The 14,916-nt window shown below is 38.1% G+C and overlaps 2 protein-coding genes across 3 annotated transcripts in view; both read right to left on the minus strand.

The window, feature by feature from the left end:
* Window positions 1-14,916, minus strand: part of LOC307167596 (uncharacterized protein) — a 167,727-nt gene that overhangs the window by 105,029 nt on the left and 47,782 nt on the right. The gene's annotated exons all lie outside the window — the stretch shown is intronic.
* Window positions 713-13,659, minus strand: LOC307167205 (uncharacterized protein). Its single transcript, XM_079886195.1, has 7 exons — window positions 13,360-13,659; window positions 10,047-10,276; window positions 7,939-8,872; window positions 6,867-6,966; window positions 3,661-3,742; window positions 2,944-3,036; window positions 713-1,936 (listed from the first exon to the last, which is right to left on the minus strand). The coding sequence occupies exons 2-7, from the start codon at window positions 10,129-10,131 to the stop codon at window positions 906-908; spliced, it is 2,325 nt and encodes a 774-aa protein (XP_079742321.1). The 5' UTR covers window positions 10,132-10,276; window positions 13,360-13,659; the 3' UTR covers window positions 713-905.

Below are 14,916 nucleotides of genomic sequence, written 5' to 3' on the forward strand. Positions count from 1 at the left end.
ACTGGTGAATCTTCAACTCCTAAAGGGATAATTCACCCAAAAATGAAAATTCTGTCAGTAATTACTCACTCTCATGTCGTTCCAACCCCGTAAGACCTTCGTTCATCTTCGGAACAGAAATGAACATATTTTTGATGAAATCTGAGAGCTGGCTCACTCCTCCATAGACTTCTAAGGGATTGGAACTTGCTGGCCCAGAAAGGGTATTAAAGACATCGTTAATATAGTCCAAGTGACTCCAGTGGCTCAATCTTAAGTTTATAAAGCGACGAGAATACTTTTTGTGCGCAAAAAACAAAACAAAAATAACGACTTTATTCCACTATTCATTTCCTTCTCTCTGGGCCTCGAGTGAGTTCACGTAGTAAAAAAGCGCAGCGCTTCTGTGTTATACGTCACACGTAGGCTCACTATTGGCCGACGCTGGTCATGTGTGTGATGCGTGTGACGTGCAACACAGAAGCGCTGCGCTGTTTTACTACGTGAACTCACTCGAGGCCCAGAGAGAAGGAAATGAATAGTGGAATAAAGTCGTTATTTTTGTTTTGTTTTTTTGCGCACAAAAAGTATTCTCGTCGCTTTATAAACTTAAGATTGAGCCACTGTAGTCACTTGGACTATATTTAGATGTCTTTAATAACTTTTCTGGGTCAGCAAGTTTCAGTCCCTTAGAAGCCTATGGAGGAGTGAGACAACTCTCAGATTTAATAAAAAATATCTTCATTTGTGTTCCGAAGATGAACGAAGGTCTTACGGGGTTGGAACAACATGAGGGTGAGTAATTACTGACAGAATTTTCATTTTTGGGTGAACTAACCCTTTAAGTCTTTCTAGTTTTCCAACCCTTGCACCAAATTCATAAAATTACATGAGTTTAACTTTTAGGAAAAACACCATATTTGATCTCACACCGTTTCATTCTGAGGCATTTGACCTGAAAACAAATGGACCTTGCCACATTTTTTCATATGTGTGAGAAAGTTTGGTAAATGTCTGAAACTCTTCTCACACTCAGTACAGTGGTACGGCTTCTCTCCAGTATGAAGTCGCTCGTGATTTTTCAGTGTTCCAGACTGAGTGAAACTCTTGTCACAAGATGAGCACTTGTAAGGTTTTTCTCCAGAATGAGTTCTTTGGTGTCGTTTCAGTTCACCAGATGTAGTAAATCTCTTCCCACAGTCACAACACAAATGATCTCTCACTTCATTATGTGTTTTCTGGTGCCGTTTACAACTTTCCAGTCTTGAAAAACTCTTTCCACAGAGAGAACACATGTGAGGCTTCTCATCTGAATGAACTTTCAGGTGTTTTTTGAGATATGATGATGAATTAAAATCTTTCCCACACTGATCACAGTTAAATGGTTTTTCTACAGAGTGAATGGGCAGATGAACACTGAGACCTGATGCATCTTTGAAACTCTTCTTACACTCAGTGCAGTGGTATGGCTTCTCTCCAGTATGAACTCGCTCATGCACTTTCAGGTGTGCAGACTGAGTGAAACTCTTGTCACAATATGAGCACTTGAAGGGTTTTTCTCCAGAATGAATTCTTTGGTGCAGCTTCAGATATTCAGATGTTGTAAAGCTCTTCCCACAGTCCAAACACACATGATCTCTCACTTTATTATGTGTTTTCTGGTGCTGTTTAAAATGATCCAGCCTTGAAAATCTCTTTTCACAGACAGAACACATGTGAGGTCTTTCATCTGAATGAACTTTCAGGTGTTTTTTGAGATTTGATGTCGAATTAAAACCTTTACCACACTGATCACAGTTAAATGGTTTATCTCCAGAGTGAACCTGCAGATGATTCCCGAGACTTGATGCTTGAGAAAAACTCTTTGCACTGCAGATGTTCTGCGTTTTGGCTTTTCCTCTTTGAATTTTGAAATCACAATGTTCTAGTTTATATTCTTGCTTCACTTCCATCCAGTCTAAAACAAAATATTATGTGGTTAAGATCAGTTCAAGTGAACATGATTTAATAGTAGAAGGCAATAGAGATCAGGTATCTGTATAAAGTGTCATTTTCCATTAGGCAAAGGTTACTTCTGTCATTCTTGTGTGTATTAATGCAATCAAAATGTGCATGACAAAAGCTATGCAAGATCATTATCATTTAGATACACTTCTATATCTTAAATCTGTTTAACTTCAGTTTAATGTTTCTCAGCAGTCAACAATTAAGAAATCACAACACAGGCTCATTGGAAAAACCTGGGGCAACATTTCTGCAAAACATGTTCCAGTACATACATATCACTGCAGTTTCCAACAGAAATGAACACTAGATGTGGTAAAACAGCAAACACTTTTAATACTTTTATTCAAAATATGATTATGGCCAAATTATGCATTAATAAAGACTTATTTTCACACGACTCCTTGCGAAATATTATATCATGACCTTAAAAACACTATTTACCGCAGTGCATAATTTGTATACGAATACATTTTGGAGTTTGCATCACATAACCAGCTCCATCTGAGATACTAAGCTTGTTCGGTGGGCTCAACTGATACAGAACTGTACTTGTGATGCTGAGATCTTGAGTACAAACAACAAAAGAGCTCAAAGACACCTAGAAAGAAGCTAAAATGGCATGGCTGCTTCAGCAACTGCGTTTTTATGTCAACTTTGGTTTTGTTAACACTATTAGGTTTAGGCTTTAGTGTAGGTGTATGCTATTTTAAAACATGATGGACATTAACCCTTTAGAGCCACTTACCGGACATTTCAATTCTGTGCTGTGGCGATACGTACAAAAACCAACGTAATAAAACATTGCCAGAATCACGTTAATCGGTTTCGTATAAAAATGAACACGCTTTTACTGTCGTGAAACATGCTTGATGCAACGGAATATCATTTTGAATAAATGTTACCACAGATACATTTTCCTGATGATCCTGAGCTGAAGAATCAAGAATGGACACCAACCTGTTTGTTGCTCAGCATCTTCATGTTTTATTCTGGATGGTTCTGGATCACTCATGTCTTCAATCTCCTCTTTAATAAACTGACAAAGACAGTCTAAAATAAAATATTATGTGGTTAAGCTCAGTTCAAGTGGCAATAGAGATCAGGTATCTGTAAAAAGTGTCATTTTTGATTAGGCAAAGGTTACTTCTGTCATTCTTGTGTGTATTAATACAATCAAAATGTGCATGACAAAAGCTATGCAAGATCATTATCATTTAGATGCACTTCTATATCTTAAATCTGTTTGTTTTTCAGCAGTCAACAATGAATAATCACAACACAGGCTCATTGGAAAAACCTGGGGGAACATTTTTGCAAAACATGAGAGGCAGTAATACAGCAAACACTTTTAATACTTTTATTCAAAATATGATTACGGGCAAATTATGCATTAATAAAGAATTATTTTCACACGACTCCTTGCAAAATATTATATCATGACCTTAAAAACACTATTTGCTTAGTTGGGGACATTTAATATTCAACAATATTATTGATCTGCCTTACTTAGGGTGGAAGATGACGCAATTTTCTTCTAGAAACAATTTGTTTATATTATATTATATATTATATTATTTATGTTATATTATTTCATCAATATCATTTTGCATATATGTTACCACAGATACGGTTTCCCAATGATCCTGAGCTGAAGAATCAAGAATGGACACCAACCAGTTTGTTGCTCAGCATCTTCATATTTTATTCTGGATGGTTCTGGATCACTCATGTCTTCAATCTCCTCTTTAATAAACTCCATCTTTAACAGTCACACAGATTTCAGCTGCTACTCCTGGAGTTTGTCCTTCTCTTGTAGGATGATGGGAATTGGGAATATTCCCAGTTACAACAGATCTGCCAAATTAAAAAAAGAAGTTACTAAATCTATACCGAAATACTAATTATATGTAAATTAAGTGTATACGTGTTTTCTGTTGGAAATATTAAGTATTTTTAATTTTGATAAAGTTAGAAATTAGTTATATTTAAAATAAGGTTTAATTGTCAAGTCTGACCGAAACAACAAGCATCTTTGTACATAAAAGTTCCCTGTTTTCATCTCATTCATTATAGTGATGTCTGAGATCTCTTGTAAAGTGGAATATTAAGCTCATTTTATTGGTGTCAACAACAGACTGAAACAGAGTCTGTGGAAAACTCTCTGCCAACATATTATCACACTCTAATAAATAACCAGGACAAAAAACACATTTCATTACATTACCGTTAGTACTTAAACACATAACGTTAAACTCTGTAGCTGTTTAATGTTAAACATCTCTCACCTTAAAACTGGAAATAGGCTAGCAGCTAACTTTATTCATCCGGAGAAAATAATCCACGTGTGTCATTCATTCACGATCGCAAGATAACGTAACGCACTAAAAAGCTCATCAATGACTTCAGCTAAAAAAACACACACATAAAAAGATCGCTCAGGTAAGAAGCAACCGAATCTTTATTTTCTTTCTTCTAACAAAACAGAATCGAGTGCGCTGCTCTTCTCAGCCACTCGCCCTACATTCTTCTGCGCATGCTCACTACGCTCCGTGTCATTCTTCTTAAAGGGGCCGCATATTCCTACGTAAATCACATAGGCTGCATCCGAAATCGCATAATTCCCTACAATATAGTAGGCGTTAAACAGTATGTGAAAAAGAAGTATGTCTGAATACACAGTACTCATAAAAGAGTAGGCAAATAAAGTACCCGGATGACCTATTCCTTCTGGTGAGATTCTAAAGTGTGCATATGATGGACACTTTACTATTCCATGAGGCCATGCGAGAGGATTTGAGAATGACAGTGAAGTGATGTAACTGAAGCTGGTAGGTCACATGATAATGACAACATGGGAAATGTAGTATGTACAGATTACATACAAGATACATACAGATATGCAGTCAAGAAGTAATTACTTTTTCAAAATAAGAACTACTCAAGAGAGTATGCAATTTCGGACGCAGCCATACAGTGCCGGTGTGGTGACGAATCTGGTCCTCTTCAAAATCGGGTCTCCATTAGGACCCCAAGCGATCCAATTACATCGGCTGCAGCTGGATGAAACCGATCAGCGAGGGCGGCTAAAAATAAAGACCCGATTTCGAGGAGGACCCGATTTGTCACCACACCGGCACTGTAGGGCTGACGTGAAGTTGGACTAGTGTTGTCAAAAGTGTCAAGTCGGTACCGCTGTTGAGCAGAATCGTAAACACCTCTGAATGGCCGTTGTGCTCATGCGCTCATCAAATATATCTGTGATTGGCTACAAGGATCAGCTCTTCAAAAACATGTTGTAAATACATCAATGACGCTCTTCACCGAGCGCAACAGATACATACGGGAGTGTTTGAAAGCAGGCGTCAAATGGCGAGGCACTGTCTCAAAGTCGGACAACATTTCTAACCGGCAGGCACTTTATTACATTTATTAAACTTACATTAAATTACTTTTAATAGGCACTCTCCTACAGAATCATGTTATGGTCATAATCATGTTATGATAATCATGTGATCAATATACCATTGACATCTGTTAGCTTACAGTTAGCTTATGTACTAGAATAGCATACAAATACCCGATTAGCCTGATAATTTAGGTTATACGCACATTTGCACTTGCATCCTGCATTAATTCACAATCATCTTCAATGTAATTACGTGTTAAATTAAGTGTTAAATATCCAAATATTTCAGTTATAAAAAGAATGTAATGATGTTGGTTTATTCACTTAAAGGAGACATCATGCTTTTAAATCGTTCCTTTTAACATATAAATCATACATTTGTAGTCTATATAAAGCGGAACTGCAATGCTTGGGTCTGAATTCCTCATTATTATAGCTCCACAGGCCCCTTTTCTACCCCTTTTCTGATGTGCGTCTGAGAGCAACTCGTTTTGGTGCGGTCTCTTTAAATACAATTGAGACACTTCATACCCCGCCCCCTCTCCAGTTTGCAGAGGTTCAACTCCACCCCGTTCGGCCATTTTTGTAGTTTGATAGCAGAGATACGATTATAGCGGCACAGAAACTTTTTATTGCAAAATGTCAACAACGGAAGACTTGTCCAGCCAGCCTTAGATGTTCGAGCCAGAGTCGGAGCCGGAGCGAGATGAAAATGAAGACGACGAACCTGCAGAACAACGTCTTCATATGGATGTATCGCAATGGTGTGTTACTGTATTTACACATGAAACTTTGGTCTTCCGACCTTTTACCACCGTGTCGATTTATTTTGATTAATATGTGCGAGGGAGAGAGAGCAAGACAGCGTCTAGTTTGGAGACGGTGTCTTGTTTACACTTTCGCCGGGCTCCGAAGAGAGAGAGAGTGCGTGCGCGCGACCGGGTCTCTCTCTCTCTCTGCTCGATCTTTCAGTTAAACATGCGCCCTGTCACAAGCACGGCAGTTCATCTACATTAGACGGTGTAATGAAGCGTGTGGGTTACTACATCCAACAACCGAACATTTTAACTTACCCTCTCGTAACTTCTGCATCTTTTAGCTTGGACTACAAAATTGCAGCGAGAAATAAAAATGGCGGATTGCTCGAAGTGTTGGGCTGGAAGTCAATGTCCTTATTTGGCAGTTCCGCTGCAAATACTGTGACGTAATAGTTCACAAAACGTCATAGATAACAGAAAAATCTGAACAGGTTGAAAAATAAGGCCAAAACAGAATATAAAGATATCAACGCAGCACCTGAAGAGAATAATTTCAACTTTTCTGTACTTCTAAACACTCCAAATATACAACAAAATGCATTTAAGGGCTAAAAAAGTGGATTTAGCATGATATGTCCCCTTTAATAGGCTATTATTATTATTATTTAATTAACAGGCAACACCTGATCAATGCTTCAAAAACATGTTGTCTTCACCGAGCGCTTACACAGATGCACACGGGAGCATTTGAAAGCAGGCCCGGATAAATTAGGGATCCGCTGATAGACGCCTGCTTTCAAACGCTCCCGTGTGCATCTGTGTAAGTGCTCGGTGAAGACAACATGTTTTTGAAGTGTTGATCATTGTAGCCAATCAGAGACATATATGTTGAGCGCATGAACACAATAGCCAATCACAGACATATATGTTGAGCGTGTGAACGCAATGGCCAATCAGAGACATATATGTTGAGCGCATGAACACAATAGCCAATCAGAGACAGATATGTTGAGCGTGTTAACACAATGGCCAATCAGAGGTGTTCAAGAATCCGTTCAACAGTGCTTAAAATGCTAGAGGGAAATGCTGGTATCGTCACACTTTTTAAATTTCAGTACCAGTATAGTTCCATACATAGTATTTTTTTCCCCTACTATAGAAGTCAATGGGTGCCGTCAACTGTCTGGTTACCAATGTTCTTTAAAATATCTTCTTCCGTGTTAAACAGAACTAAGAAACTCACACAGGTTTGGAACAGCATGAAGGTAAGTAAATGTTAACATTTTCATTTTTGGGTGAACTGTCCCTTTAAAGTGTTCCTTAAAGTTCTTTTAACATTTAAAATTCTTTCCACACTGATGACATGTGAAAGAGTTTTGGCTTCTGTTCTAGTTGTATATCAACTGTTTGTTTATTGCTTCATATTTTACAGCTTCTATAATTTTCTATCTAAATCCACCAGATCTGGTGAACTGAAGCTTTGTTACTTTATTGATCAATAATAAAGGATAAAAATGAACTCCAAACTCTTTGTATGATACAAGACCTAATCATTTGATTGACAATAATACTGTACATCGCAAACATATTTATCACAGTATTAACAAAAAAACTAAAACTCATTAAAAAAAAAACTCATTAATATAACAAATTCTCTGTATTCATTAAATAGATCAATCAAGACAAGATGTTTCTGTTTTATTTCTCATAATTGCATGTACTATCAGAACACAATTTAGTACACTTAGTAAATAATAACAACTCTTCCCACACTGAGTACAGTATTACAGCTTTTCTCCAGTATGAAGTTGCACATGTGATTTCAGAGATTCTGACCGAGTGAAACTCTTGTCACAATATGAGCACTTGTAAGGTTTTTCTCCAGTATGAGTTCTTTGATGCCGTTTCAGACAGTCATCTCTTGTAAAGCTCATCCCACAGTCCAGACACACATGATCTCTCACTTCATTATGTGTTTTCTGGTGCACTTTAAAACTCTTCAGCCGTGACAAACTCTTTCCACAGAGAGAACACACATAAGGCTTCTCATCTGAATGAACTTTCTGGTGGTCTTTTAGATCTGATGACAAGGTAAAATATTTACCACACTGATCACAGTTAAATGGTTTTTCTCCAGAATGACGAAGCAGATGAACACTGAGACCTGATGCTTGAGAAAAACTCTTTCCACACTGAATGCATGGATACGGTCTCTCTCCAGTATGAATTCTTTGGTGCCGTTTTAGATGACTAGGTGTAGTAAAGCTCTTCCCACAGTCACAACACACATGATCTCTCACACCGGTATGCATTTTCTGGTGCACTTTAAAACTGTCCAGCCTCGGAAAACTCTTTCCACAGAGAGAACACACATGAGGCTTCTCATCTGAATGAACTTTCAGGTGTTTTTTTAGATCTGATGACAAATTAAAATCTTTACCACACTGATCACAGTTAAATGGTTTTTCTCCAGAGTGAAGGCGCAGATGTTTACTGAGACCTGATGCTCGAGAAAAACTCTTTCCACACTGAGTGCATGTATACGGTTTCTCGCCAGTGTGAATTCTCATGTGTCTGTTAAGGTTTCCTTTTTTGGGGAAACTCTTTCCACACTGAGAGCAGGAGTGCAGCTTTTTGGCTTTTGTTCCTTGAGTTTTGAAGTCGTCACAGTGTTTTGTTACGTAATTTAGTTTGTGTCGTTGCTCTTCCACTTTCTTCTGGTCTAAAATAAATGTATTAAGCAGTTAGAATCAGTTCAATGAGGTAAAATCTGAAAATGAAGAACACTTATTAGACAAAAACACTTAGTTAAAGGTATAGTGGAGGATTTTCACGAATTTTAGAAAAGAACCGCCCTCTCCACTTTTTGAAAAAATGCACATGCGCAACACTCTACCTGCTCCCGAGAGGGAACGCCTATTAAACGTGTGCACGAGAGAGCATGCACGAGCCTAGTTCTCCTCGTGCACGCTCTATTTACAAGTTGCTGTTGGCATGGGATGTTTACCGTGTCTGCGCGGTGCGTGACTTGTGCCAGGGCTAGCATCGCTAATCATAGCTTACATTAACTTTTACTAGCAGTGATTTTAAATGGATTTCTCCAAATAGCATGCCAAACTTTACCTGTCGAGTAGAAACTTCGCGACTGAGGCATCAGTGGAAAGCCCAACCTGTGCTTTTAGCTCACGCCAGCGTGTGAAATATTCTCCCCAAAACACTCTGGTCTTGTTTCTTTCTTCAGAGGCCTTTCTCTTCTTGTCATACAATTCGTAGACACTTTTTCTCTTGCGACCCTCAGACATTTTAAAAAAACCCGGTGAGAACGGCGAGCTTCAATAAATGGCTGAAACCGTAGCTCACCACACATATACACCTGAAAGTGCGCATGCGCAGAAAGCGAAAACTACCTAGGGACGAGCACGTACGACGGCCTTACGCAAACATATCACCAGAATGATTGACAACTAGGAGGACCAATAGTCTTGATGATCCACCCGGAAAAAGAAAATCCTCCACTATACCTTTAACATTAGTTAACTAATTTAGTTAACATGATCGAACAATAAATATTACTTCTACAGCAATAATTATATATTTTATTAACCAACATTAAAAAAGATACATTTATAAACAAATAAATACTGTAATAAATGTATTGCTCATCGTTAGTTCATGTTAAATACATTAGCTAATGTTAACACATAAGACCTTGTTGTAAAATGTTACCAGAGTATCTTTGATGTGCAAAGGTCAGTTCTGCCATTTACTAGTTAATACGATTAAAACTGGGTTATGATCATTTAGATGCATTTTTCTATCAAGTTTCATCCATATACTGCTATTATTTCACAGCCACCAAAGCAGTCAACAATGAAGAATCAAGAATGGACACCAACCTATTTGTTCCTCAGTATCTTCATGTTTTATTCTGGATGGTTCTGGATCACTCATGTCTTCAATCTCCACTTTAATAAACTCCATCTTTAACAGTCACACAGATTTCAGCTGCTACTCCTGGAGTTTGTCCTTCTCTTGTAGGATGATGTGAAGTATTTTTTGGTGAATAGTTGTGGGAGGGGCTTTGATCTGTGATAACTGTGTGATACTGACGCCCACAGGACCAGATCTGGAAAAATCAAAGATAAGTTACTGAATTTATACTGGATTACTTTAACAGCAAACACATATGTTGCTTTTAATGTAGTTCAAATATACAGTATTCTGATGGTCACATTTAAGTAGCATATAAAACGTCTCGGTTATGTATGTAACCCTCTTTCCCTGAGGGAGGCAACAGAGACGACACTTTGGACTGACCGATGAATAGGAATCTCGCTAGAGAGGTTAGTCTCCTTCGAGTGTAACTAAACGAGCCAATGCACATTGGTATGCGATATTTGCATCTGCCACTCCTCCTCCCAGCGCAGGTATAAATGAGCTGAAGGTGCATCACATATCACGTTTTTCGCTGAGGAGCCGAGCTAGTGACCTGGGTAGGGTTGCACCAGCCGTTCGTAACTTCTTTCTTAAATTGGAATGTAAAGTCCACACTAGAGGCTTAGTAACTACTAGCTAGTAACTAACTCTGTACTTTATTCAGTTGCACCATTTGTTCGTAAGGCAGACCGTATCTAGTAGGTCGTAAGCTCTCCGTAAAGTAATACGTAGTCGCATAATATGACGTTTACCCTAGATGATCCAATAGCAGCCTTCAAATACATGAGCAGAAGTTTTGTTGAAATGCCGTGAATTTCAGTTTATCATTCATTCTCACTTCTTTTACCAAACGTAACTAATGATATAAATACATTGTCATTAAATAAGATACTTGATCATGAATATCAAAAGTGTTTTTAAATGTAAATATCATTCAGAAACTGTATTTGAAACAAAACGAATAAGATAAATAAATAAGTACTGATACAAAAAAATATTAGAAATGACATTTATTGATTGTGACTGATTTTTTTTGACATGCACAACACGGACCGATGGGACAGATGCACAAGGCTGCACGCTGTTAGGACGGGTTCGTGTTCATGAGCCGCTAACAAAGTAGGCTAATCTACTCACATAATGTTCTCTCTATTAAAATGTAAGCGAGTGTAAATGTCAGCATTTTCATATATGTCAAGTCAAGTCAAGTTTATTTATATAGCGCTTTTCACAACATAGGTTGTATCAAAGCAGCTTCACAGTATTAAATTAAAACAATACATCAATGTTTGTTTCTAGTGGAATGTCCACGTTTGGTAATGCTGATCAATAGTATCGTTGATTGATTAATTAAATTAAATATCCCCAAATATCCCCAACTGAGCAAGCCAAAGGCAAAGGCATATGTCTAAAGAATTGAAGTCTGTCTGTCAGATAAAAGAAGAGCTTATTTATATAGTTCAGTCTGCTATTTTATTCCAACCATTACTCCTGTCCGGAGGGTTCCGTAAATATTTAGTTTATACATTGAGTTAAGCTTCAACTAAGTTTAATGGAGCAAAAAAAAAAAAATTTAATGGTGCGTAAGTTGTAACTTAGTGCCCATTTATGTCAAAACTAGGCTAAGTTGTAACTTACGCACAGCTGATGCAACCGTCCCCTGGCTCCCCAGCGGTGGTACAGCAACTGTGGTGACGGGACGTACATACGTACATAATCGAGACGTTCCCTTTCAGTCGGTCACGTTCGACACCACGTCTTCATAGACAGAATTTTCAACTCCACTAACTGCAGAGGTTCAAACTGGGACCTCTGCAATGCCATAAGCACCAGAGATAATTTCCAAGAGGGTAAAGAATGAGGGCAAGGCAGATTTACCCTCTTCGCACCCCTCAGGAACCTGATGACCAGGTCGTCCTTTCCCAAGGACTTACCGTCAACTGTATTGTGATGTGCGGCAATAGCAGCAACATACATTCTGTGGGTGGAGGGAAACAGTCTTTGCTCCAACTCATGAGTTGCATGAGTTTTGGGAGCCAGGTCCGGTTGGGCCAATAGGGCGCAACTAGCAAGACCTGCTCTTCGTCCTCCCTGACTTTGCACAGTGTCTGTGCCAGAAGGCTCACCAGTGTGCCCGGGAGTAAAACAACTGGCAATGTGGTGTGTCCGGAGAAGCAAACAGGTCCATCTGTGCGGCTCCGAAGCGTCTCAAAATCAGCTGGACTGACTACACACAAGACAAATTATATCTCATGTTTAACCACTAGACTAGAGACAATAGAGCCAGCAGCAGATGTCAGAAGGACTAGCCGAGGAAAGGCTTTTCTCTGCGGGTACATGAGCGCTGAGCGCCCGGTGATCGACTGGATCTCACAACTCCGAAAAACTCAGATCAAATTTTCAAATAGGCACTATAAATAAACCACAGATTTGAGCTTTAAACAACTAGGCCTACCTTCTGGACTGAAAAAATCTTAAAACTCAATTTCGTGAAAAAATAGCAGTAGTATTTTTTCTACTGTTCAAAACTACTAGTATTAATTATGCGGGTTTACTCCGACGCTATTGAAGCTTGCTGGTTGGAGCGAGATGCATTCTGGGATACCTGGCTGTCTCAAGTCCACTCCACACAAGTCACCTCTCGATGCATCCTCTGTAAAAGGGGCGGATCAAGAACACATCCGGGGATTTGAACAGTACTTAGCTAGATGTGAAATCTGAATTGGAACTGTACTTGGGCAGCGACTGATGACGTTTCACAAGTCCACAACAACACAAGCACAGCCAAGAACGCATATTGAGAAGCGGCCCGAGAGTTGTCATGACTAAACTGAAGCTTTCTTTTTGGTGAATTGTTGTGAGGGACACCAGATCCGCCAAATTCAAGGTTAATGAGTTTATATTGCAATTCTTAAATAATTACGCTTCTTAAATTAAATGACCATATAATGCTTGATTTTAGAAATATAGAGCATTTTGATATGGTTAGATATAAGTAGCATTTAAAACGGCTCTATTGGAAGGTTGTTCATTTTTATGGGAATACAGATTTTATAAGAGTGAAATAAGACAGTTTAAATTCTTCAATTAATATATGAATTTAACATAAATCTAACAAAGATAACAGATATCATGCACGATGTACAGACTGAATAGTGGCTGATAAAAATTAATGACTATATTTAATTCTCTGTACGTTACACTACAAAAAAGGGAGCTACATTTAGGCAAGGCAAACGTAAATTCTTATATTATAAATGGAACATCTCTGACCTGCAGTCTGGAAATATACGGCATCCGGAAAAAATATTTCACATTTTGTTCTTCATTCACGGTCGTTAACAGCGTCACTTTTAGCTTTAACTGGTTAAAGTTTCAGCGCTCGTCTCGTTTTTCTCTTTTCTCCTTTTTATTGCATTAACAATAATATTAATATAACATACACTTACTAGGGGATCACAGTGTATTCGACTGCTGCGATCATAATAGCGTCAAAGGAAACAACAAAAAGAAAAAAAAAAAGAGAGAGATGAAACAAAACAAAACTCCAGCGCTTCTCTCTTCTGCGCATGCTCATTGCGCGCGGTGTAATGTTTCTTAAAGGGGCCGCATTCAGTAAATCACATCTCCGCACTGTTATGAAGCAAATACACTATCATAATAATTAATAGTACAGTTATAAAAATATAATATATGGATTCAACATTCTGTTTCCTTCACTCCATAACAGTTACAGTATTATTTTTCTACATCATGTCTCCCTTGCATAAGCCTAAATATAGGGTCTTCTTTTGAATACATGCATAGATATCTATCTACAGCAGTGGTGAGGCCAGAAACTTTAAAGTGATCGGATCTTGGTGAAATAGGTTGGACCTCAATGTTAAATGTGATTTATTGTCAGCCAACAGTTTCATGAAAACAACAAAATCCATTTATAAATAAAATAGCCAGTAAACAGAATAAGAACAAAACACAAAGGTAAATAATCATAGGAGGTGTGTGTGTAAGGCTGGACAAGAGTTCTCACTCAAACCACTGCCTGCTGAAGCTTTTGATTGCTTTTAGAGAGAAAAACTGCTCATAACTGCTGGTCTAGGATGTTTTCTCCATAATAATAGCATACTGGCGATTGTCTCAGCCTGTTGACACTAATGACCTCACCATAATTAATGAGGTGAAAACAGGGAACTAGACCTTATTCAGAGTAGCACCATGACAGGTATGAAAGCGAGGCTATGAGGGATGGACTGTGTTTTAGACAGTGTTTTCAACGGAGTCCGCTGTAAAAAGCTTTAGAAAGCTCCTAGATCACTTATAATTTTCCACAGCTTATATTGTCTGGAGTTTTTTGTCTACTGAAATCATTTGGAAAGATATGTTCGCAGTGTTTTGTCAGCAGAACGATCTAAAAACACATTATATAACAGCCCACTGAAGAGATGCATGTCTATCCCTCACAGCCTCGCTTTCATTCCTATTAAAAAAAAACATGGCGCTGATGTGAATAAGGTCTATTATGCTTTTTTGAATATTACCTTTCAGACAATGTGTTACAGCTGTTTGTGAATGTAAAAGGTCTGCAAAGTTTTAAAGATCGACATGTCACTTGATAATAAAGATATTGTCTTCTTAAAGAAAGAATCAATTTTGAACTGCCATAACGAGTCATCAGCAATTCCAGTCTGGAATATATATTAAATTATATATTAAATATATATTGCAAAATAATTACGAAATAACTTTATTTAGTCATACTATACAACTGGTAGTCATGTTAGCACCTATTAAAAAAAATCAAAATTGTATTTAGTATGAAACGCATGCGAC

This window comes from Squalius cephalus, assembly GCF_949319135.1.
Source record: "Squalius cephalus genome assembly, chromosome: 11".
In the NCBI taxonomy this organism is placed as follows: Eukaryota; Metazoa; Chordata; class Actinopteri; order Cypriniformes; family Leuciscidae; genus Squalius; species Squalius cephalus.